At 38.1% G+C, this 26,783-nt stretch overlaps 1 protein-coding gene across 1 annotated transcript; it reads right to left on the bottom strand.

The window, feature by feature from the left end:
• Positions 1-160: 160 nt before the first annotated feature.
• LOC119768608 lies at positions 161-6,418 on the bottom strand. The gene has a single exon (XM_038258738.1). The coding sequence runs from the start codon at positions 6,416-6,418 to the stop codon at positions 161-163; it is 6,258 nt and encodes a 2,085-aa protein (XP_038114666.1).
• Positions 6,419-26,783: the final 20,365 nt, after the last annotated feature.

Below are 26,783 nucleotides of genomic sequence, written 5' to 3'. Positions count from 1 at the left end.
TGGTTCTTACTATCACGGCCTGGAACCACAAGTTCCGCTCGTACAACTCGTAATAATTAAATTTAAACTATAGGGGAAAGCTAACTAGTCGCTATGACTAAGCTTTCGTTTAACAAATGTTCGCGGTGTAAATGGACCTGCGTTTGTGCTTCAACTCCTTTCAATTCTGCTCGTCACTCTTCTTTGCGTTGACAGAAGCCAGGCGGCTCGACCGACGGAGACTTCGCTCGGCTACCCCGGTGGTGTAGATGAGACTGCTATTAGACGAGGGACTCTCGGGAGAGGTTGTACCGTCAGTGCTGTTGTTACCGTCCACATCCCCCGACCCGTAACGCCTTTCCGGTTCCGCTTGAAGATCTGCGTTACAGTTTTCCTGGACCTTCAGCACTGCCAGTTTCGATACCGGTCGTCTCAGAACGCCTGCCGCAGTTTGTACTGTTGCCTGCCGTACTCGGCCGTCGTGACCGGGTATTACGGTCAAGATCCTTCCCCTTGTCCAACCGTTCCTTTGTCCTTCATTAACGACCAGCACCAGGTCGTCTACTTTGAGAGCTTCCGTCTCGCTGAACCATCGTGTCCTCTTCGAGATTGTTGGGAGGTATTCGCTAATCCACCGTCTCCAAAACTGGTCAATGAGCTGCTTGGCCATGTTCCAGTTGGTACGAGTTACCTTCTGCGGCGGTGTTAGTACCGTGGGTGGTTGTGTGACCCCACTCGAACTTAGCAGCAAAAAATGATTCGGAGTCAGCGCTTCCTGGTTCGCGCTTTCCAGTGGGATTTTTGTTAGTGGTCTGGAGTTCACTACTGACTCTGCTTCGGCGAGGACGGTCAGCAATGTTTCGTCGTCTGGGTTGCGATCACTGCACAAGGAACGAAGTGCTACCTTGACAGATCTCACGAGTCTTTCCCACGAACCTCCGAAATGTGGCGCGGACGGTGGGATGAACAGCCACTTTGTGTTAGAATTGGTGAAGGTTGCGGCCAAGTTTTGTCCAATACTCTCGATTTCGTCCTTCAGCTCCCGGCTTGCTCCTTGAAAATTAGTCCCGTTGTCCGAGTGTATCTCCACAGGAGACCCGCGGCGAGCCACGAACCGTCGTACAGCCATTTTACATGATTCGGTCGAGAGCGAATGAACGACTTCGAGATGAACTGCTCGCACTGTCAGGCAGGTAAAGAGGGCGACCCACCGCTTCACAGAACTTCGTCCGACACGTACATGGATGGGTCCAAAGTAGTCGAGCCCGACATAAGAAAATGGACGCATCCCGGCCGCAAGCCTCGAATATGGTAAAGGAGCCATTCGAGGAGTCGCCGGAACCGCTTTGTTATTCTTACAGGTCTGACAATCCTTTGCCACTTGGAGAACAACTGTGTATAGACTGGAGACGTGGAATCTTTGGCGAACCTCGTTGTGGACTGTCCTGTGATTTGCGTGTAGATACCTGCGGTGATACCAGTCGACGATCAGCTTGGTAAGGTAGTGACGCCGCGGCAGGATGATAGGGTACTTGAAGTCGAAGTGGACGTACGGAACGGCTCCAATACGGCTGTCGACTCGCATCACACCATTCTCGTCCAAGTATGGCGTCAGCTTATAGATGGGACTTGTCTTCTCGATGGTCTTCTTGGGTCGGGCTTCTCCTTGTTTTAAAGCGATAATTTCGTCCGGGTATGCTGACAGTTGAACCGTGCGCCACAAGCTGTTCTCTGCTGTCCTCAACTCTTCCCCTTTCAAGCACCCCGTTGCGCAAGGCTGGTTTTGCATTTTGCGCCTACAGTTCCCGATGAAGCGTTGAACGTATGCTGCGGTCCTTTGAAGGAGCTCCCAACGGGAGAAGCGGGTGATCTCATAGACATCTTCCGTTTGATGTTCTCGGTGAACCATACAGGGCCGAAGCTCTTCGTCCGTTTCCAGTTCTGTCGGCGCTTGCCCCGGCCATTCCGTTTCTGGTAGGTAGAGGAATTCCGGTCCGCAAAACCAGCTTGAGTTGACGTCAGTGCTGGGTCCCTTTCCCCATTTGGTTGCTTCGTCAGCCGGGTTGAGCAGTGTAGGGACGTATCTCCATTCGATGACATCGGTCTTGCTCAAAATCTCTCCTACTCTGAAAGCCACGAATTGTCGATACCGGCGATGTTCCGACTGGATCCAAGCGAGCGTTGTTTTTGAATCTGTCCAAAAGACCCGCCGACAGATAGGAAAGGAGTGGTATTCCATTACAGCTTTCGCCAGCCTTGTTCCCAGCAGAGCCCCCATCAACTCCAGACGTGGTACTGACAACGCTTTCAACGGAGCAACCTTTGCTTTAGCCATCGCCAGCGTGACGTACACTTTCCCGTTGATTACGACCCGGAAGTAGGCAGTACAGGCGTACGCTTCCTCGCTCGCATCAGTGAAGACGTGTAGCTCAACCGCGCCAATCTCTGCTGCGGAGAATCCTGGGAAGTACGCCCGGTTCAGCCTGATTTCTCCGACCTTTTTGAACAGCTGTGTCCACCTAATCCACCGCGCACGTATCGTCGCGATGACTTCGTCGTCCCATTTTGCTTTGCTGCGCCAGGTGTCCTGAATGATCATCCTCCCTTGAATGGTAATGTGGGAAAGCAGACCTTGGGAGTCGAACAAGCTCATAACGCAACGTAGGATGTTCCGTTTCGTTGGAGGAATTCCGTCTAGCTGTAGCTCTGTGGCAAATGCGAGCAGGTCTTCTTCCGGCAACCACAGCAGCCCCAGAACTCGTTCTGCTTCGCTCTCCGAGTCGATGCTGATGGCCTTCGTGGAGACATGTTTCGGCTCCCCGACCCGTGTCAGAAGGGCTTCTGAATTTGAGTGCCAATTTCTTATTTCAAATCCCCCGCGGGAGTGCAGCTCCTTAACATCCAGCGCGACTCTGATGGCTTCAGCTTCAGTGTCAAAACTATCTAGATAGTCGTCAACATAGTGCTTGTTTATGACCGCTTTGGCCGCTTCGGGGAATTCCTTTTCGTGCTCTCTGGCATTCCGATTTTTTATGTACTGGGCTTGGCAGGGTGAGCAGGTGGCACCGAAGCTTCCTACGTCCATTGCGAATACCTTGACTGGTTCAGTGAAGTGTTCCCGGTAAAGGAATCGCTGGCTGTGTACATCCTCGCTCCGAATTCTGAACTGGTGAAACATTTGTCGCAGGTCACCGCAAACGGCTACTGGCCGTTCTCGAAAGCCGCACAACACTGAGGCTAGAGGCGTGAGCAGGTCAGGTCCTTTGAGGAGCATTGCATTCAGAGAGACGTTCCCGACCTTTGCTGAGGCATCCCAAATTAGTCGGATTTTTCCTGGCTTCTTTGGGTTCCGCACGGCGCCCAGGGGGAGGTGCCAGACTTTGTGAGGGTTTGCGCTTTCAATCTCCTCCGGCGTCACCTCGTGAATGTAACTACTCTCCAAGTACTCCTTAATTTGCCGCTGAACGCTTGCCTGCAGCTCGGGGTCCCTTTTCATCCTTCGTTCGAAACACTCCAGGCGGCGCATCGCCATCGGGAAGCTGTCCGGAAACCTAGTCTCGTCGTGGCGCCAGAGAAGGCCGGTCTCAAACCTATCCCCAACACGTTTTGTTGTCTCCTCCAAGATGCGGCGAGCACGCTTGTCTTCTTCGGATTCAGGGCCCTTGTCTGCTGAAACGCCGATGCTCTCGACTGTGAAGTGGCGTTTCACGAGGTCGTGCAATTCCTGGTCAGCATGCTGGTCCTCCCGACAGTTGCAGACGTGTAGCGTAAAGTTGGCCGTTCTCTGCCCGTCTGAAGATGACCCATAGATTGTCCAGCCCAGTCGTGTTTTACTGGCTAGTGGATCGCCTAGTTCGCCTTCACGCAGGTTCAGCGTGGCAATGAGTCCCGCGTTGTTGGAGCCGATCAGGATGCCGGGGGTGGCTGCCTCGTAGCTTCTGACTGGCAGACCTCGCAGATAGGTGAATTTTCGTGCGAGATCAGAGAACTGCATTGTCTGCTTTGGCAGGTCCAAGCTGGCTACCGTCCTCGTATCGTTCAGAGTAAACCGTTCTTTCTTGCCTTCTCCGGAGATCTCCAGACGAATGCGTTGGGACTTCGGTTCTTGTCTTGTCACGTTGCTGGTCCAGGATAGACAAAGAGGAGTAGGTACACCGTCGTCGATTCCCAGATGTTCCGCGATAGATTGCTCGACTAGGGTCAAGTCGGAACCGTCGTCAAGAAATGCGTATGTGTTCACAGATCTCCCGTTCCAGGTTAGAGTCACCGGAAGAATTCGGAACAATGTAGACTTCTTGGTAGCGTGGTGAGCATTGAACCCATCTCCTGCGGTCTTCGTTTCTCCGGCTTGATTTTGTCCCTCCTGTGATGACGTTTGATCCTTGGGGGCCTCACGGTGTAGCAGTTCATGATGCCGTTCCTGGCATCCGTCCACACCGCATCGCGTTCTCAGATTACACGGGCGACGCCCGTGTTTACCCAGACATGTCCTACAGAGGTGATTATCTTGAACTAGCTTCCAGCGCAAATTGAGTTCCCACTTTTGAAACTTTCCGCAGTTCTTCACCTTGTGGTTCGTTGAGTCACACGCCAAGCATCGAATCTCCCCAACCTCTTTCTTCGATGTTTCTTCCTTTTGGGGTTCGTCTCTTGTCGGCGAGTCGCTGGTTGAGTGTACGTTCATGTAGCTCCTTTCTCCGCCGCGTTCAGCCCGCCGTGTCTGCTTCGAATCAGTGATGACCGTGACCTCGGAAGCCGCCTCCGCGAGTCTCATCATGTAGGTGGCGAATGTGCTAAGGTCAATCACTGGGAACTGTTGTTTAAATAGTGCCCAGTTCAGGCGTTGTTGCGCTGGGAGCTTGTCTACCAACTCCCGTAGGAGGACAGGGTTGCAAAGATGTGCCACCTGGCCTGCAGCTATTATATGGTCGCACAAGTTCTGTACAGCCATGGCAAAGGTAATTAACGTTTCTAGTTTTTCTGCCTTCGGGGGCGGACATTCCCGCACCTTGTCCAGCAACGTCTGGATAATTAACTCTGGTCTTCCGTAGAGCATATACAGAGTCGACATCACCTGGGGTACGAGTGTGGGGTAGAGCAACCGTCCCTTCACCTGTTCCAACGCCCTTCCCTGTATCGCGTGTTGAAGACGAGCCATGTTCTCCACATTGGTATATCCACAGGCGTCGGTACTGTTAGTGAATGCTGCAAGGAAGAGTGGCCAATCCTCGGGGTTTCCGTAAAATTTGGGAAGTTCCTTCGGCATAATCTGTCTAGCGAGTAGCTGTTGTGGCGTGGGACCTGTTGGAGGGTTTGGTGCGGGGTTTCCTTGTTGAGGCCCACTCTGTGGTACCTGTCCTTGCTGTGGCGAGCGATTCTCCGACCAACCCTGTTGTGGCCAACCTTGTTGCGGTTGCGGCTGTGGCCAGCCCTGTTGTGGCTGCGGCTGCGGCCAGATCTGTGGTGGTTGCGTCTGTGGCCAACCCAGTGGTGGTTGTGGCTGCGGCCAGCCATGTAGTGGTTGTGGCTGTGGCCAACCCTGCGGTGGTTGTGGTTCCGGCCAACCCTGTGGCGGTTGTGGCTGCGGCCAACCCTGTGGCGGTTGTGGCTGCGGCCAACCCTGTGGTGGTTGCTGCTGTGGCCAACCCTGCGGTGCTTGCGATTGTGGCAATCCCTGTGGTAGTTGCGGCTGGCCTTGTTGTGATTGTAATCCACCTCGTGGAAGTTGTGGCCCACCCTGCGGAGGTTGTTGCCCGCCTTGTGGAACCTGCGATCCACCCTGCGATGTCTTAGGTCCACCTTGCTGTGGCCCACCTTGGTGCGACTGTGACCCACTTTGTGGTGGCTGCGGTGCCCTCTGCTCCTGTTGCGACCAGTCCTGGGGTGACCAGTTTTGTTGTGACCAATCTTGCAGAGGTTGATGCGACTGTCCTTGTGATGGTGCGGATGTTCTATGGATGTTACTTGCGGTGTCCGAGTAGTCTGTGTAGCCCGTTGAAAGGACGGGCGGACGGTTCAGCACCGTAAACGTACCAGCGGAGGGTTGGGAAGTCTGAGGGTTAACTAAGTTACTCAGTTTCGGTGTAGAGCTTTGTCCCAAAGATCGTTCTTCCTGGGATGTTTGATCCGATGATCCGAGCTTGATGTGTTTGATTTCATTCAGCATTTTTTGAATCCAGTCCTCCGACGTAATAGCGCCTTGTCCCGCTAATCGCTGCCCTGATCCCGTCGCCATTGCCTGACGACTCCCGCTGAGTATCCCCTCTGCTACCTCGCGGCTTAACTTGTCCAGTTCCTCTTTCTTGCGACCCAGTTCGGATTGCTGCCTGTCTACTTCGCGTAAGATAGATTCTCGTTGAGCCGCGATCCATTGCAAGTCTGCTTTTGCTTGTTCTGTAAGCAGCGACTCCGTAGATCCTGCAGTAGCTGTCGTTGTCATAGTCGGCGTCGAAGTGGGGGCGATTGTTGTGGACTCACTTGCGGGTAGTTCTGCAGTACCCATACAAGCAGCACATCTCCATTTCTCATCGAAGATTTTCTCGTCGATTCCCAGACACGAGACGTGGAAGGAACAACTGCAGCCAAGGCAATGCATCATATTTTCCATCGGACCGAATTGGTGGCAGTGCTTGCACTCTCGGAATACCCTTTGTCCAGGTATAGTTGCCATCCCGTGCTTCTTTCAACTCTCACGTAAATCTTTGAGAATGTTGAAATGGGTAAACTCTTTGCAGCAACGGTTAGTGTTACGCAGCTCAAAGCTGAAATAATTCATTTTTATTTAGTTCACTGTTTTCATTGTTTTTAAACTAGACTTACATTTAGTTTCCCTTAGCCCGTTTGCTCGATATGCACGGCAATTGTTGATGGTGACCAAATTGACCCAGCCTACGGTGATCGTGTGAACAAAGATTGTTGAGTGGTCTGTTTTGACCGAATTCAAATTAAATGTACCTTGATGTTTACGCCTTATACAGTTCTTTTTGCCCTCGTTCGTACGCAACCTGTCGATTTGTACCGCTTGGACGTTCTATATATAATTTAGAAGTAGGATTAGCAAATATTTCAGGTCTAACCTAGCCGAGCGTGGAAAGGAATTTTACCCGGGAATCAGAGTGGTTCTTACTATCACGGCCTGGAACCACAAGTTCCGCTCGTACAACTCGTAATAATTAAATTTAAACTATAGGGAAAGCTAACTAGTCGCTATGACTAAGCTTTCGTTTAACAAATGTTCGCGGTGTAAATGGACCTGCGTTTGTGCTTCAACTCCTTTCAATTCTGCTCGTCACTCTTCTTTGCGTTGACAGAAGCCAGGCGGCTCGACCGACGGAGACTTCGCTCGGCTACCCCGGTGGTGTAGATGAGACTGCTATTAGACGAGGGACTCTCGGGAGAGGTTGTACCGTCAGTGCTGTTGTTACCGTCCACAAATTTAATGATTTTTGAATTTGTAATTTTTTTGACTAATTAATTTTTTAATTTTTCGAGATTAGGGTATTTTTTGGGTTTATGAATGTTATCGTTGTTGATTTTCATAATTTTCCATTTAGAATTTTTAAATTTTTGAATTTTGGAGTTTGTGAAATGTGTTTTTTTTAAGTATTGGAAATTAAATATTTTTGAATTCTAGATTAAATTTTCAAAAGGTCCTATCTGCATAGGAAACCCATGACTCATAGGATGTTTTGAAAATTCACTTTTTGAAGTTTTGGTTTTTTTTTCAAATGAATGTGTCGGGCTTGATTTTATCTTAAGTTTTTTTCTTAGAGTTTTTTTTAATAGGTCCTATAAACAAATGAAGGACAATAGCTTATTGGGCCCACTGTGCGAGTAATCCCCCTTTTCAATCAGTGCTGCCAGCAGCATTTGCGTGACAAAACTTCATCGACTTGCAACAACAACAATTCGTTCATCGATCATGTTGTTCTGCAAAAGTGCCGTGTTGATGTTTTCTGGTGTTGTCTTCGCGGGTGTCGAAAAATGTTAACTTCCGTGCCCTTCTCCGTTCGCGGTTCCGCTTGAAAGAACGCCCAAAGTGTCCACCTTCCGGCCTCGCGTATCGTGTGTGTGAAATTCCGTGGCTAAAAGTTTTCGAGTTGCTGACAAAAAGCAAGACCTTCGAAAGTAGTTCATCGACCGAGAGAGTGCTGCAATTTTTGACGTCGAGCGTCGGAACGTCAGACCACCGGACGAGGTGCGGGAGGAGGAAGGTTCAGTGCGGGCGGGGGGAAAGAGGCAGAAATCCGTGTGGTGGACGCCGCCATGTTCTTCGAGGTCTCTGCGCTGCACAACGACGACGTTTGTTGATGATTGGCCTCGGAATACTCTTTTTTTGTTGCAACATTTTTCGTGATCTGTGCGCGCCGCGTTATCTCGGATTGTTTACCGTTTGTCGGGTCGCCCGGTTCGTGACCGTGTCGTGTGGTTGTCAAGTGTGCGTTTGCCAAGTGGCCAATGGTTGTGATAAGGTGCAAACTGGGGTTGGCCACTCTTGCGGATTCCCGTTAGCTTTTGGTGTGTGATTTTTTTTTTCCTTTCTCGTCTGGGGCCTCTGCAGAAGAGGCCGAAACCAACAACGGCAAGAAAAACTAGCAGAAGAAGTGGTACATTGCGGAGCCACAAGGGAACGGAGTGGCCCGGATCCGTGTCTTGGACCTACTCGTCAGTGTTGGACCTGTGCCAGTGAGGATTTGTCCCAGCTAGAGCGATCGGATCGGAGTTAGACGACGACGATGGACACCAGCGATCGAGGTAAGTGCTGGTTGAGGGAGAGGGAAAAGGCTGTCCAGGTGGCGGCCGGGGACAATTTTGGCTGGTTATTTTTAAAAGACCGATTTACTCACGGTGTGCGGTGACACCAATAATTCGTGAGCAAGCACGTACGCACATCGACAGCCCAGACGGTAAAGGAGGAAGAAAAACACAAAGATGGTACGTTACACATTTGACCTCGTTCCGAGGTTTGGGGGACCGAGTGGGGCCACCGATGGTCGACACGTTTGGAAGAATCTTAATTGCTGGATATCTTCAAGAATCAAGTAGAAATAAGCAAATTCCTGTGAGCTAAGCTATGCCATATCCTAGATCCGAACTCTGTTCTCTAGTAAACACATATCGGTTCTGGAGCACCGGAGAAACAGAAGAAGAGTCGATTGTGGGGGGAAATGTTGGGGAGTGATTGTGTGGATTCGCAGACAGTGAGCGATGGGAAATATTCGTACGCAAGCGAAGACAAAAAATGTTGCCAAACAAAAATTCCTTCTAAAAAAGTATTGAAATTTTCAAATTTTATGGCAGCGTGTTTACACACGAGTCCTAATAAGAAATTAGGAGGCTCGAAACACATTGACTTTCAATTTCTTCATGAATTTTAAAATAACAATTTAAAAAAAAAAATTAACGAACCAACTTATTCGAAAAAATGTTTGTAGGAATTGTGGGATTCACGTAAATACAAGTTTAAAAATATAAATCTTGAAACAAACTTGAGCGATTGAATAATAATTGAAAATAAATTTGCTTTGGACTTCTTGGGAAATATATAAAAATAAAAATAGATTTTTGCTTTTTTTTCCTTCAAAAACTATCTTTTTATCGACGTTTTATTCGTTAATTCGAATTTCTCTGCATCGAATGTCCGCTAATTCAAACGTATTAGAATTAAAAAGAACTCAACCGTCAAAATCAGTTGTCAAACTCCTTCAACACCATTGCTTGACGGCTGTCAGTCGTTAAAATTAACGAATCTGGATTCGCTCATTCGAATGCAGCTCCATTTGAATTAGCGAATCCGCTCTGTATTAGACTACGACGAAAAAAAAGTAAACAAAACATGGCACAAACCATGGAAGCGTTCTAAACAAATAAAAAACAAACCATTTGTTTGCGCATTACACTACAGCAAACATGCTTGGCAAGTTTTGAAGGGAAAAGTTTGGGCAAACTTAAGAAGGTATCAGACTACGGCAAATAAACTCGCATTTTTTGACAGTTTGGCAAACTGTCACACACACAAAAAGTGCGAGTTTGTTTGATTCTTTGTCATAGTATAAAGGACGTATTAGATTATCACAAATGAACAAACAAACTAGGCAAGAAGCAAACCAAAAACACCTCGCAAACAAACAACTAGTTTGTTTGCCCATGACACTATACGGCAAACATTTGGCAACCTTTTTTTTGGTAAGGTGTGGGCAAACTTACACGCTTATAGACTTTTAGACATTTTCAATAATCGTATTGCGAATTGCGATTTATAAAAAGTAATTATTTAGCATATCTAGTCTAATCTAATTAGATTAGATTAGTAATTATTTGGCATATGTTTTTCAGTAATGTTGTGCCCTTCACACTCTTATGGATTTCATTACATTCGATTAAATGGGACGAAAGGCCATAAGAGCAGGAAAACTGTCAAAAAGTACGAGTTTGTTTGTCATAGTCTAATACCTTCTTGAATCTCTTGTTAGGATATCAAACTATTTAATAACAAAATACTCATACAGCGATTCCACGTCAAACAGGATGTATCCTAAAGTGTCCCGATTTGGCTCAAATTTGGTATGTAAGTTCCTTGGCGAAAATAAAAGAGCCGTATTTTTTTGTCAGGCGATTAGGGTGATCCTATCCCAAAAAGGGTGGTTAAAAAAATTAAGTTTTTCGTCGAACTTCACTAAAATCACATTTATGAAGAAATCAAATCTCCGGAACGGCTTAACCAATTTAAGAGCGCGAAAATTTTAAAGAAAGGCTCTTTGTTGGGCTTTTCAGGAAAAATATGTAGAGGTTTAAAAAAACTAGCTGAATATTATAAAAGGTTTTATAAAAATTCTTGGGCTGATTTAAAGGTTGCAACCAAAACGATAGAACAAAGTTCATCGATACTTAGATATGTTGAGAACTTACGATTGTAAACAACTGGGATGGCGTAATAGTTACGCCAATTTGTTTATTTCTGTTGGAAAAGGTGTTCCGAATTGAAGGATTTCAAGTCTCAATGTTTTTCTTCACAAACTTTTTATGGAGCAATTCTCTACGAAATAGGTCTTTTTATTTATTTTAATTTTTGTATTTTTTAATCCGGCTGAAACTTTTTTGATGTCTTCGGTATGGCCAAAGAAGCCATTTTGCATCATTAGTTTGTCCATATAATTTTCCATACAAGTTTGGAAGCTGTCCATACAAAAACGACACAGAGCCATTCCAGCCCAAAACAGGATTTTTGTTAAGGTACTTTTTTTCGACCCTCTCCAATTTCAATGAAACTTTGTAGACATATTATCCTACGCTTATATAAACCATTTTTATGTATATGGATCCAGTTACACTCGATAATGACATTTGAGAAGGGCGTAAGTGTTTTAAATATTTTTGCATTTCGTAATTTAAATCTGCTGTATCCCAAAGACAAACTTGTAGGAAATTTGACGGACTTTCCGAAAAAATACACTGAAGGAAAAAAACACTCCACTTTTATGAGATTTTTTGATTTTTAAGTTTAAAAGTCAAACTTGAAGGTGAGCCCACGATTTTTTGTCGCTCAAAATTTTTGTGAAAATAGCCTAAGATGTTACAAATTGACTCACGAAAAATGCAGGATGGAGCAACTCACCTAAAAAAATACAAACATCATTTACTAAAACTGTTTGTTTCCAAAATGCTCTGAACATTTTTTTTTTCAAAAACCGAATACGAGAGTCGATTCTCCAGACAATTTTACATACATACATATTGACCATAGAGATATCCACGCTCGAGAGTGTGTTAGTTTGTAACAAAATTTACACGCAGACATAGGCAAATTGAGTAGAATGATCCGTCTGTCAAAATCAGCTGTGTTCTTTGTTATACCACGAGCAAGTGGTAAATAGCTGGTTTTTACAGACGACTGATCTACTCGATTTTCCTATGTCTGCGTGAAAAAAGTGTAAACAAAATCAGCTGCTTGGAATTCAGCCAATCACAATCGTTCAAAACCAAAACAATACAAGCTGAGTGCCGTTAAGAAGAGCTCTTAGTGCCGATGCATGTCTGCTTCAAATACAAATACTAACACAGAAGCATGGTGTGCGTGAGAGAATCCGTGGAGATCTCTATTGTCCTAAGTCCAATCCTTGTGAAGTTACAGCGGTTTTAAAAGTAGAACTGTTGAAAAACGTAGGTTTTTTTATGGTTTTTGGCAATTTCTATACGACAGACTTGATTCTTCAGTCTCGAAAATATTTTTACCGGAAAGCTCGTCCGATTTCCCATAAGATTGTATTTGACCACTTTTAAAAACAGGGCTGCGGAGTCGGGTCATATTTCAAACGACTCCGACTCCGACTCCGACTCCGGCTTTCTCAGACTAGCCGACTCCGACTCCGACTCCGGCTTTCAACAAATGGTTGGCTCCGACTCCGACTCCGACTCCGGCCTACCAACTCTAGCCGACTCCGACTCCGACTCCGACTCCAGCTTTCAACAAATGGTTGGCTCCGACTCCGACTCCGACTCCGCATATTTTTAAATGGTTCAAAAGTTAGTCAACTATTATTAATTAATTATTTTTAAAACATTGATAAATAAGATTATTTAAATACTCTCTAAGCGTCATGTTTTTCTCAAGAAAAATAAGTTCCAATCACAAAACGAAAAAAAAGTGTCTAGGTTACAAGTTTTATACGTTAAGGAAACGGAAATCGAAACATATCTTCAGTTTTAGAGGCATTTTGAGAAGACAGTTTTGTAAATAAATTTGGAATTATTTGCTTAACCTCAAATTTGCAAATAATGTATTAGAAGCTAATAAATGTGAATATTAAATTGTTACTTTTGAATGAATAATTAAAAGAAACCTGGCCTTAATGATCTATTGAACATTAAAATTCAATTTGCTCTTTTTCAGGCTGACATTTATCAGAAGCACCGTGACAGGCACCTTGTTTTTAAATGACAATTTCAAACGAAACATTTTTTTTTGTTTTTTTACATGGACATCCCACCATGGCGGAAGGAGATTATTATTGCAAATCAATGTATCTGAACAATTTCTTCGTGGAAAGGACGCTTAAGAGGTCCTTTTCAAATATCTGTGACATAGAAATTATTTTACCCTGGAATATTGTAATTTATTTTAATTTTAAAAATTAATATACATTAAAAAGGAGGCGCACGATACTTCGTGAATCTTCACCTAAAACGAAGCTTTATTAATGATCTTGCGCCTCCATCAAAATATATGAAAAAACTTAAAATATAATATATACAAATATCCACAAGTAAAATATTTTCTAGGTCACAAGTATTTCATTTTTTTAAGGTACATTGATTTACAATGATAATCCCCTTCCGTCATATTGGCGTGGGACATACAGTATGAGAAAATTCTTACGGGTTGATAATATTTTGATTTCGTTTTTTTTAAATAATATTTCGAAAAATAATTTAAAATCCTACATTTTCTTCTATACATTTTTTTATTAGCAAATTTTTGTACTGAAGTCTAGAGATTTGTTCAGCGATAATTTGCAACGATATCAAAATAGTTTACCTAAAATCAACATCAACATCAACATTCAATGATTATTTCAAAATTAGTTACAATTTCTTTTGATATTTTTTGTTAGTTTCAATTATTTTAAATGCAACACTTTGATTTTCTTCTACTCAGTTATAAACAAAATGCGCATGTTGAGTTCCAAGTAAGAAATTGTTATTATCGTTAATTATTTGTTACAAAAGTTAAACTGTCAGTGCCTCTTTTTCGATTTCCAAAAACAGTAATTATTATTTGTAATCTTTTTATGTACCTCGTAATTTTTTTCCTAAAAATGATTTAACTTAAAACCTTCAAGACATTCGCTATGGGGGTAATAGATGACTGTGTATGTTCTTTTTTCAGAAAGAATTGGATGAAATTTGGTCAAATTTGAATTGCAAGGGCACATAAATATAGGAAAAAGGAAGCAGTCAAGAATCAATTAGATATGTCTGACTACATAACCAATATTTTTTATATATTTTTTTAATTATGATACTAAATATTTGGGTAAGAGGTTATCATTTAGTGATTATAGTGAAATAACACAATTAGAGCTTTCCAATAACAATAAAAATCTTCAAAAACATAATGGCATCTAATAAATCACTTTTAAAAAATGAAAAGGTGGCGAAATAAATGAAAAATAATTAAAAACATAAGAAGTTTTGTAAATCAAGCTGTTGTATAGTAAATACTGAACAATAAAAAAAAACATATTTTTGTTGAATTTAAGATAACTCCGACTCCGACTCCGACTCCGGGTTATCAGAAATCTTCGGCTCCGACTCCGACTCCGACTCCAGCTCTTAAAATTTAGCCGACTCCGGCTCCGACTCCGACTCCAGCTGTTCGAGTTTTGACGACTCCGACTCCGACTCCGACTCCAGGTCCCCAAAAAGACCCGACTCCACCGACTCCGGCTCCGACTCCGACTCCGACTCCACAGCCCTGTTTAAAAATAACTCGTTTTTTTTATAATTTAAGCTAATTTACTCTTCAGGTTACTAAACTACACTGAAAAAATATTATGTTTTCAGTTATGAGCAATGTAATTAGCTTATATCTGTAAGCCCATACATCCAATTAAAATGTGGTCAAAGACAAACTTATGGGAAATTGGACGAGCTTTCCGGTAAACATATTTTTGAGACTGAAAAATCAAGTCTGTCTTATAGAAATTGCCAAAAACCATCAAAAACCTATTTTTTCAACATTTTTATTTTTAAAACCACTGTAGCTTCACAAGGATTGGACTTGGGATAATGGTCAATATGGAGACTTTTATGTAAAATTGTCTGGAGAATCGACTCTTGTGTTCGGTTTTTGAAAATTTTGACGATTAGAGCACTTTTGAAAAAAAAAACAGCTTCAGTAAATGATTTTTGTATTTTTTTAGGTGAGTTGCTCCATCCTGCATTTTTTTGTGAGTCTTTTTGTAACATCTTAGGCTATTTTCACAAAAAAAATTAACCACAGAAAAAAAGTGGGCTCACCTTAAAGTTTGACTTTTAAACTTATAAATCAAAAAATATCATAAAAGTGGAGTGTTTTTGTCTTTCAGTGTTCAGTGTAAATATTCAGTGCCCGTCAAATTTCCTACAACTTTGTCTTTGACCACTTTTTGATACGATGCAACGGCTTCGAGATACAGCAATATTTAAATTACGAAATGCAATAATATTTAAAACACTCACGCCCTTCTCAAATGTCATTCTCGAGTGTAACTGGCTCCATATACACAAAAAATGGCTTATGCTTAGGATAACAAGTCTACATGAAAATTCAAAAATCTGTATCTTTTGGAGGGATTTTTTGATCGATTTGGTATCTTCGACAAAGTTATAGGAATGGAAAAGGACAACACTGAAAAAAATAGTACACGGTAATTTTTTTTCTGGTGATTTTTAATTTCACTTTGTGTCACTAAAACTTGATATGCAAAAAAACACTATTTTTATTTTTTTAATTATATTTATTTGTGTTAGGTGACATCAAATGCCAACTTTTCAAAAATTTCCGTAATGTACAAAGATCTTTGACTGAGTTATGAATTTTTGAATCAATACTGATTTTTTTCAAAAAATCGAAATATTTCTTGCAAAAAAATTTCAACTTCATTTTTCGATGTAAAATCGAATTTGCATTCAAAAAGTACTTTAGTGAATTTTTGATAAAGTGCACCGTTTTCAAGTTATAGAAATTTTGAGGTAACTTTTTTGAAAATAGTCGTAGTTATTTATTTTTAAAATTGGTGCCCATGTTTGCCCACTTTTGAAAAAAAAAGTTTTTGAAAAGCTGAAAAAAACTCTCAATATTTTGCTTTTTTGAACTTGATAAGAGCAATAGTTGCTGAGATATTGCCATGCAAAGGTTTAAAAACAGGAAAATTGATGTTTTCTAAGTCTCACCCAAACAACCCACTATTTTTTAATGTCGATATCTCAGCAACTAATGGTCCGATTTTCAATGTTATTTTTTTTAATTGACTGTAAAAAACGTATAAAAAACCGAGTTGGGATTAGTAACCTTGATTTCCAAATTCACTTATTCTGACAGTCTTTGCCCTAAACCGCAACCGTTTTAGATTCAAGCCCATCTGGTCCGTTTTTGCAAGTGTGCGTTCAGCGACTTCAGCTTGCAGCAGATGCGCACCATTTTTCCCACGACGGTCAGCGGAAAAGGAGACTTGCATAAATCTGCACTCTTCGTCCGCGTCCCGCGGATCATCCCGAACCTGGTGTGTCTGGTTTTCTTTTCTTTTCTTTAACCACACTGACATGACCAACGGAATCAACAGTCTTTTCTTCAGGTTGGTCCAGCGATCATCATCATCATCGTGTTCCTCTTCCGCAAAAGGTGTGCATTCTTCGAGGAGGGAGGAGAATGCAGTCTCAAACTGGGCAAAGCTGACGATTTGCATAAACCGGGTGACCCTGAGTTGGAGAAACCGGTCGCGCCGCAGCACATCTTTATCTTCGCTCGCACAAACAAATTTGTCGAAGAATTAGAAAAAATAAATGAAACGTCGAAGATCTACCAACAAAGTATCCAGCGGCAATCAGCCACAGCCACGGGCTTAACCTTGAGAAATCAAGTTCAAGACGGTGTGTGTGGTGGTGGCGGAGAATGGGGAGGAATGCATCATCCTCCTCGGGGCAGCAACGCGAAGAAGAACGCGGGTCAGAACCAGCAAGCAACAACAGCTATCCAAATAGTCCGGTGAACAGTTGCTGAGTCGACGAGGGGCAGTGGTATTGAAGAGAAAATCACAGGCCTCGTGTAGACTTCAGTTGGGAGACTGCTTAGGGTTGCAACAATAGAATCCAACCGAGAGGAAATAGCTCTTGAACTGACACTAGGTTCTGAGAGAATTAGCGTCTACGGTGGAGAGCATTTTACTCTCAGAATTCTTTTGAAAGAAATAATGCCGAATTGGTCAATACTTCTTGGTTTGTATGGGGAAATTAATCAAGATCGGTAATTCTCTTAAACACAATCGAGATCATTTTACTCTCAACGGTCTTACGTTTTGTGCTGGCATTTTATGGACCACCCTAACGCTTGGTCGGCCAAGTTCCGCAAATATGGAATTGATCGATGCATGTCTGCGTGGTTCCTCCGTGGATCCAATCGGACGGAATCACCAACACTCTCTTCTGGTTGTTGGTGGCTCCGCTTACCAGTGGTTCGTCCGCGGAACCAATAAATAACTTCGCACCGACGGCCAGGTTTATGATATTCTTCGCCGCTTCGAACAATTTTTTGCTGCTTCTCTCTTTCCTGACCTGACTCTGTGGTGGTGGTGCCATTATTGATGCTTCCTCATTCTTGAAGAATTTTGTGAGCTTCGCTTTGTTGAACCCCGCGGCGTTCGGTGAATATCTGCAAAGCTACGACGTAGAAAGGCCTAAATCTTGGCAAACACAGGACGACAAAAACATGTCAATCAGCTTCCAATTTGTCCCCAGTGTCCTTAATTAGCATCAACAAGCTTTCTCCGCGTAATGAATCACGGCGACAAGTCGTCCGCCTCTCTTCTATCAATCACCGCTTCAACGTCCTGCGGCGCCCGTGGAATGAGGACAGCCAGCGCATCCTTGACCCATATCAATTGTGTTTTATGGCCTGGAGCCCGGATGGGGCGTACTTCCGCTTCACGAGGTTGTGAATACGAGTGACGATGGTGGATCGCGTATGATTCCAGCTTCATGAAAAAAAATTGCTCACAAGGTAAATTTGAAAGGGACAGTTTGCTTGAAGAAGAATTCTGAAAATTTCTCGCTCAATTAAAAAAAAAACATGTTAATCCGTGGATAATTGTAAAAAAAGACAAATTTCCTAGCTCTGAAAGTATCATTCCTGATCGGTAATTTATGATTTCTGGACCATGAATTCAGAATCATCATTGACAGTCATTACCCCAAGAATGACTGACACAATCTGCGACCTTAAAATACCGGATTTTTCAAACGAGATTTACTTTAAAAACAGGCTAACAAGCAAGCAGAAAACAAATTCTAAAAAGATTTTTTCTTCTTTCAATCAAATTAAAAATGATGATTAACTCAACTTCATATTAGTTCGTTTATACAATTCCATATTCAATTCGCAAAAAAAAAAAAAAACAAAAAACACAAAACCAAAAACCTAAAATGATTAAAAATTACAAAAATTACAAAAACTACAAAAATTACAAAAATTACAAAAATTACAAAAATTACCAAAATTACAAAAATTACAAAAATTACAAAAATTACAAAAATTACAAAAATTACAAAAATTACAAAAATTACAAAAATTACAAAAATTACAAAAATTACAAAAATTACAAAAATTACAAAAATTACAAAAATTACAAAATTACAAAATTACAAAATTACAAAAATTACAAAATTACAAAATTACAAAATTACAAAATTACAAAATTACAAAATTACAAAAATTACAAAATTACAAAAATTACAAAAATTACAAAATTACAAAATTACAAAATTACAAAATTACAAAATTACAAAAATTACAAAAATTACAAAAATTACAAAAATTACAAAAATTACAAAAATTACAAAAATTACAAAAATTACAAAAATTACAAAAATTACAAAAAAAACATAAATTACAAAAAAAAACATAAATTACAAAAATTACAAAAAAAAACATAAATTACAAAAATTACAAAAATTACAAAAATTACAAAAATTACAAAAATTACAAAAATTACAAAAATTACAAAAATTACAAAAATTACAAAAATTACAAAAATTACAAAAATTACAAAATTACAAAAATACAAAATTACAAAATTACAAAATTACAAAATTACAAAAATTACAAAAATTACAAAAATACAAAATTACAAAATTACAAAAATTACAAAATTACAAAATTACAAAAATTACAAAAATTACAAAAATTACAAAAATTACAAAAATTACAAAAATTACAAAAAAAAACACAAATTATAAAAATTACAAAAAAAAAACATAAATTACAAAAATTACAAAAATTACAAAAATTACAAAAATTACAAAAATTACAAAAATTACAAAAATTACAAAAATTACAAAAATTACAACAATTACAAAAATTACAAAAATTACAAAAATTACAAAAATTACAAAAATTACAAAAATTACAAAAATTACAAAAATTACAAAAATTACAAAAATTACAAAAATTACAAAAATTACAAAAATTACAAAATTACAACAATTACAAAAATTACAAAATTACAAAAATTACAAAATTACAAAAATTACAAAATTATAAAATTACAAAATTACAAAATTACAAAATTACAAAATTACAAAAATTACAAAAATTACAAAAATTACAAAATTACAAAATTACAAAATTACAAAATTACAAAATTACAAAAATTACAAAAATTACAAAATTACAAAATTACAAAAATTACAAAATTACAAAATTACAAAAATTACAAAAATTACAAAAATTACAAAATTACAAAAATTACAAAAATTACAAAAATTACAAAATTACAAAAATTACAAAATTACAAAATTACAAAAATTACAAAAATTACAAAATTACAAAAATTACAAAATTACAAAAATTACAAAATTACAAAATTACAAAATTACAAAAATACAAAATTACAAAAATTACAAAATTACAAAAATTACAAAAATTACAAAAATTACAAAAATTACAAAAATTACAAAAATTACAAAAATTACAAAAATTACAAAAATTACAAAAATTACAAAAATTACAAAAATTACAAAAATTACAAAAATTACAAAAATTACAAAAATTACAAAATTCAAAATGATCGAAAGACCAAAATGACCAAACGGATCAAAATAAACAAAAAGACCAAAATGGCCAAAATGATCAAAATTACCAAAATGACCAAAATGATCAAAATGATAAAAATGATCAAAATTACGGAAATGACCAAAATGATCAAAATTACCAAAATTACCAAAATTACCAAAATTACCAAAATTACCAAAATTACCAAAATTACCAAAATTACCAAAATTACCAAAATTACAAAAATTACCAAAATTACCAAAATTACCAAAATTACCAAAATTACCAAAATTACCAAAATAACCAAAATTCCAAAATGACCAAAATGATCAAAATTACCAAAATTACCAAAATTACCAAAATTACCAAAATTACCAAAATAACCAAAATAACCAAAATAACCAAAATAACCAAAATTCCAAAATGACCAAAATGATCAAAATGATCAAAATTACCAAAATGACCAAAATTACCAAAATGATCAAAATTACCAAAATTACCAAAATGACCTAAATAATAAAAATGATCAAAATGACCAAAATTACCAAAATGACCTAAATGATAAAAATGATCAAAATGACCAAAATGGCCAAAATGACCAAAATTTCCAAAATTACCTAAATGATAATAATAATCAGAATGATCAAAATGACAAAAATGACCAAAATTACCAAAATTACCAGAATGACCAAAATTACATAAATCAGCGATTCTCAACCTTCTTCTAGGCCGGTACCCCCTGCCATGTAAATCAAGTAGGCCCGGTACCCCCGTTGAGAATCGCTGTCATAAATGATAAAAATGGTTAAAATAATCAAAATGGCCAAAATGACCAAATGATCAAAATTACCAAAATTACCAAAATTCCAAAATGACCAAAATGACTAAAATGACCAAAATGATCAAAATAACCAAAATTACCAAAATTACCAAAATTACCAAAATTACCTAAATGATAAAAATGATCAGAATGATCAAAATGACCAAAATTACCAAAATTACCAAAATGACCAAAATTACATAAATGATAAAAATGGTAAAAATGATCAAAATGGCCAAAATGACCAAATGATCAAAATTACCAAAATTACCAAAATTACCAAAATTACCAAAATTACCAAAATTACCAAAATTACCAAAATTACCAAAATTACCAAAATTACCAAAATGACCAAAATTACATAAATGATAAAAATGGTAAAAATGATCAAAATGGCCAAAATGACCAAATGATCAAAATTACCAAAATTACCAAAATTACCAAAATTACCAAAATGATCAAAATTACCAAAATTTCCAAAATTAGGTCATATTACCAAAATTACCAAAATTATCAATATTACCAAAATTACCAAAATTACCAAAATAACCAAAATTCCAAAATGACCAAAGTGACCAAAATGATCAAAATTACCAAAATGACCAAAATGATCAAAATTACCAAAATGACCTAAATGATAAAAATGACCAAAATGACCAAAATGACCAAAAAGACCAAAATTACCAAAATTACCAAAATTACTAAAATTACCAAAATTACCAAAATTACCAAAATTACCAAAATTACCAAAATTACCAAAATTAGGCCGATGCAAATATTTAAAAAAGTTTTCGTCCCTCGGCCCTGGCCGAGGTCAAGGGGGGGCAAAAAAATAAAAAAATATAAAAATTTAAATAACAAGCCATAGTCTTCACATTTAAATGAAAAAAGTGTTTTAAAATGCATTTTACACTAGTTCAGTTGTTTTGCAATCATTAGTTTTCAAAAAAATCTAAGATCTGACAAAAACAAAAATTGTATCGAAAAAAAAGGTTTTGCATCGAAAATTTTCAAAAAATCTTAAGATTTTTTAATTAACCCAAACATGCTAAAAATAATTTTAAACGCAGAAGAACGTATTTTAATTTGATTTCAGCTGGTTGCACTTGAATTTTCATTGAAATTTTGAAGTTTATTGTAAAAATATTTTTTTGCCCCCTGATTTTTCGGGCCAATTTTGAAGGGGGGGGGGCTGACAAAAACTTTTAAAAATATTTGTACCAGCCTTGCCAAAATTACCAAAATTACCAAAATTACCAAAATTACCAAAATAACCAAAATTACCAAAATGATCAAAATTACCAAAATGATCAAAATGACAAAAACGACCAAAATTACCAAAATGACCAGAATGATCAAAATTAACAAAATTACAAAAATGATCAAAATTTTCAAATTGATCAAAATTATCAAAATGACAAAAATAACCAAAATGACCAAAATGATCAACATGATAAAAATGATTAAAATAATCAAAAAAACTTAAATGAACAAAATTACCAAAATTACCAAAATGACCAAAATGATCAAAATGATCAAAATGACCAAAATTACCAAAATAACCAAAATTATCAAAATTACCAAAATGATCAAAATTACCAAAATGATTGGCCAAAATGTCCAAAATGATCAAAATAAAAAAATGAAGAAAATTAGGAAAGTTACAAATATTACAAAAATTACGAAAATTACGAAAATTTCAAAAATTACAATAATTGCAAAAAATAAAAAAATTGCGAAAATTACAAAAAAAAAATTACCATAATGATCAAAATGACCAAAATTATTAAAATAACCAAAATTACCATAATGACAAAAATGACAAAAATGGCCAAAATGACCAAAATATTTTTTTTCAAATTACGACTTTTTACAATGTTAGTTTTCACTTCAAAAAAAAAAAAAAACAATTAGCAGTTGAGCTATTTGCATAAAAAGATATATGCTGTTTGAGTAAAAAACTTAAGCTTGAATTTTCCTGTTGGCTAAGAAGTTGCTGGTGTTTGTCATTTAATACTTGCCACAAAGTTTTAGCCAAATAAAAAAAAAAAAGAAAATCATACACGAAGTCGGTTCGTTTGAGATTTTCTCACCAATTTCTAAAATCTAGTGCAATTTATTTAAATTCTGTGATGTTCTTTTTAATTCGGAATCTGATTTTGCATCTGAAAGTAATGTGAAAGGGGGTGACAAAAAAGGAGGAGACAAAAAAAAATGTCAAGCAGAACGTGAAACTGGTCAATAAAACATTTTTTTTTTGTTCTGGACAACAAACAGATAAGAAGGCCCTCCCAAAAATTTCACTCCCAAAAGCTGCAAATTCTTGTGTCCCAGTTGCGAGGTGCACCTTATGCCCAAACACGCTCACACACTTTTAAAATAGTTTTAAAAAGAGCGACGCAAAAATCGATACGGTGACACATGATTGGAATTTCCGTGGCATGCAAACAACAACAAAAAAAAGAAAGAAATAATGAGAAAAAAAGCGCAGCCCAAATTGAGCGTGTTTGAAATAGTTTATCGTGACCAGCTGCTTATCGGCGCACCGTGTTACGACCTGAGTGAAAAAGTTTAGAAGCAGCTGCTTGTGCAGTTCCAGTGCAAATTAGCAGTGTAGTTGGGGTACTTTTTTTAGGGGAACTAATTGAGACTGGTAGATTGCAGAAGTCAGGTATGACACTTTTAGTATAAGTTTTTTTCAGTTGAAGTTATTTTTAGTTCTTAAGAAAATAGTTGTTGAGTTATGTCGAGACACAAATCCACTTTATATAGCTCCACTTAAGGTAGTTTTATTTGACCAAATCATCCTCGCAAGGCAACATCTTATCTTTACCGAAAAAGTCATAGACCTTCCAGAGTTCTATTTTCCCTCCCCAAAGTTTCATCACATAATAATTCCCTCCCAACAAGTATCCCTGTTGAGTCAGGTCCCACCCAAATCGTTTTCACGAAACGAGAGACCCCGTTTGAAGGACGTACTTTTCTGCAAACTTTGATTTACGTGCGTCCATCTTTCCATCATGAACCTTCTGTTATACACATATAGAGCGGAGAGATATTTATTTCAATTTCGTTCGCTCCACCACCGTCAACCAACGTCATCTTGGGGTAGGTTTGGGTTCGAGTTCGGGGTGAGATGAACACATAACGCCGCCCGAAATGGGGGTCAACCACCAGCACCGTAACCCAACATCCAGTGCGCGGAGAAGTTCGTAGAACTCCCGGAGATTCGGAGGGGGTGTTGTTCGCGCTGGGTTTTATTTCGTTTATTTTGTTAGGGAGGAATGTCACGGCACAAGAACCTTTCCCGCGGTGGCCACCGGGCCTGGCGTGCGTTCAACTGTTGGCTGCTGGCTCGGTGTATATAGGACCGTTTTTTGTATGTATAAAGTTCCATCAGGCACGAGATCGGCAGCAGCAGCAGCAGCAGCACATTTTGGCCATAAAATACACAACATCAAAAATTTATTCAATTTCTATTTACCTCTCGCAGGAGCACGAGCTCTATGGCAGAGTTTCGGTGGAATCCTACGCTGAATCCCTCAAAGGTGGTCCTCGTTGGTTGGAGAATCTTGGGGCTCCTTATGGAAGGGTTGGTGGTCCTGTTACTGATTACCAAAAATGTTTCAAAAGATGTAATAAATTAGATTTGAAAAACTAGTTTTTTTTTGCTGATTCTCAGGCTTTCAATTGTTTTAATTTCAATCCAATTTCAATCAAAACCATTTCAGACCACAGGGTATAAACATAGCAAAAAAATGTTTTAAAATGCATTTTACATCTGCACAGTTGTTTTGCAATCATTAGTTTTCAAAATATCTTTGTTTTGACGAAATTATTTTTTCGCAGAAACTAAGCAGTTCTCTAAGATTTCGGTCATTCGATTTTTTTGTATTATTTAATCCGGCTGAAACTTTTTTGGTGCCTTCGGTATGATCAAAGAAGGCATTTTGCATCATTAGTTTGTTCATATAATTTTCCATACAAACTTGGCAGCTGTCCATACAAAAATGATGTATGAAAATTCAAAAATCTGTATCTTTTGAAGGAATTTTTTGATCGATTTGTTGTCTTCGGCAAAGTTGTAGGTATGGATACGGACTACACTGGAAAAAAATAATACACGGTAAAAAAAATTTGGTGATTTTTTATTTAACTTTCTATCACTAAAACTTGAGGACATAAAATGCCAACTTTTCAGAAATTTCCAGGTTGTGCAAAAAATCATTGACCGAGTTATGAATTTTTTAATCAATACTGTTTTTTTTTCTTCAAAAAATCGAAATTTTGGTCGCAAAAATTTTTCAACTTCATTTTTCGATGTAAAATTGAATTTGCAATCAAAAAATACTTTAGTGAAATTTTGATAAAGTTTACCGTTTTCAAGTTATAGCCATTTTTATGTAACTTTTTTCAAAATAGTCAAAGTTTTTAATTTTTTTAAATTATTACACATGTTTGCCCACTTTTGAAAAAAACATTTTTGAAAAGCTGAAATTTTTTTCTATATTTTGCTTCTTCGGACTTTGTTGATACGACCTTTAGTTGCTGAGATATTGCAATGCAAAGGTTTGAAAACAGGAAAATTGATGTTTTCTAAGTCTCACCCAAACAGCCCACCATTTTGAGAGAGTTCGGCAGCCATGTTGGCATCGGTCGCGTTTTGTTTTGCCGGGAACTAGTTTGACGATTTTGGGTTGTTTTCGGGAGTTTTTGGGCCGAATTTGTAGTGGAACTTGAATATACAGTATGTAAAAAAAGTATTTACACCCCTTGGGCACTATGCACATTTTGTGATGAAACATGTAAAAAATTTAAAGTTTGACAGGAACCTAGTACTACGTTTTGTTCAGAAACTCATGCCAAACATTTTGCTACAAAAAGCTCATGAAAAGATGATTTCTATAAATAGTTATATAACAAATACTATTACGAAAATAAAAAAGGTGCAAAAAAAGTTTGTACACCTTTCGAAAAATTAACATAAATAATGTTATTTGTTGACAAATCACCATAAATCCAGTGTCCCAACTCCAAATAGGCATCCTTGACTGATTAAAAAAATAATTTGGATTAAATATAAAGTTTACTAACTACTTAGTATAAAAGTTTATATAACTCTGGAAATTCTATATAAAACTTATCCAAACTTAATTTTGCAAACTTTTAATTCAACTAAATGTCAATATATTACCATAGAATTGCTAAATAAACATTTTGGAGTGGGTATAACACCGTTTTGGAGGTATTTGTATCGATAGAATAGATTTTTCGTTGGAATTTCGTACCAACCCGGAATTACGTCGTAGGAAAATCCGCCGGCATCCGAACCGGTCCACGATTCACAAGTCAACCTATGTGGAATCGGAAAGGGCATAAAATTTCCGATGTTTTGATACCCATACATCTAGGTTTTCTTTAAAACCTACGTTTTTAAATACCTGGGCAAAAAGTAAGTTTGATCCACGAGAACAAAAATTACGAAATTCCATACATTTTTGGCAGGTTGCTCAAACGAAACCATGCCAACTTTTCAGAAATTTCCAGGTTGTGCAAAAAATCATTGACCGAGTTATGAATTTTTTAATCAATACTGATTTTTTCAAAAAATCGAAATTTTGTTCGCAAAAATTTTTCAACTTTATTATTCGATGTAAAATTGAATTTGCAATCAAAAAGTACTTAAGTGAAATTTTGATAAAGTGCACCGTTTTCAAGTTATAGCCATATTGAGGTGACTTTTTTGAAAATAGTCGCAGTTTTTCATTTTTTAAAATGAGTGCACATGTTTGCCCACTTTCGAAAAAAATATTTTTGAAGAGCTGAGAAAATTCTCTATATTTTGCTTCTTCGGACTTTGTTGATACGACCTTTAGTTGCTGAGATATTGCAATGCAAAGGTTTAAAAACAGGAAAATTGATGTTTTCTAAGTCTCACCCAAACAGCCCACCATTTTTCGATGTCGATATCTCAGCAACTAATGGTCTGATTTTCAATGTTAAAATATGAAACATTTGTGAAATTTTCCGATCTTTTCGAAAACAATATTTTCAAAATTTTCAAATCAAGACTAACATTTCAAAAGGGCCAAACATTCAATATTTTGCCCTTTTAAAATGTTAGTCTTGATTTGAAAATTTTGAAAATAATGTTTTCGAAAAGATCGGAAAATTTCACAA

Source organism: Culex quinquefasciatus, chromosome 3, assembly GCF_015732765.1.
Source record: "Culex quinquefasciatus strain JHB chromosome 3, VPISU_Cqui_1.0_pri_paternal, whole genome shotgun sequence".
Classification (NCBI taxonomy): Eukaryota; Metazoa; Arthropoda; class Insecta; order Diptera; family Culicidae; genus Culex; species Culex quinquefasciatus.
Note: the sequence above shows the minus strand (reverse complement) of the source record. Positions and strands in the feature narration are given on the sequence as shown.

Excerpts from the sequence above, each read along its gene's own strand:
- LOC119768608 (XM_038258738.1), bottom strand. The coding sequence starts at position 6,418 with ATGACAACGACAGCTACTGCAGGATCTACGGAGTCGCTGCTTACAGAA.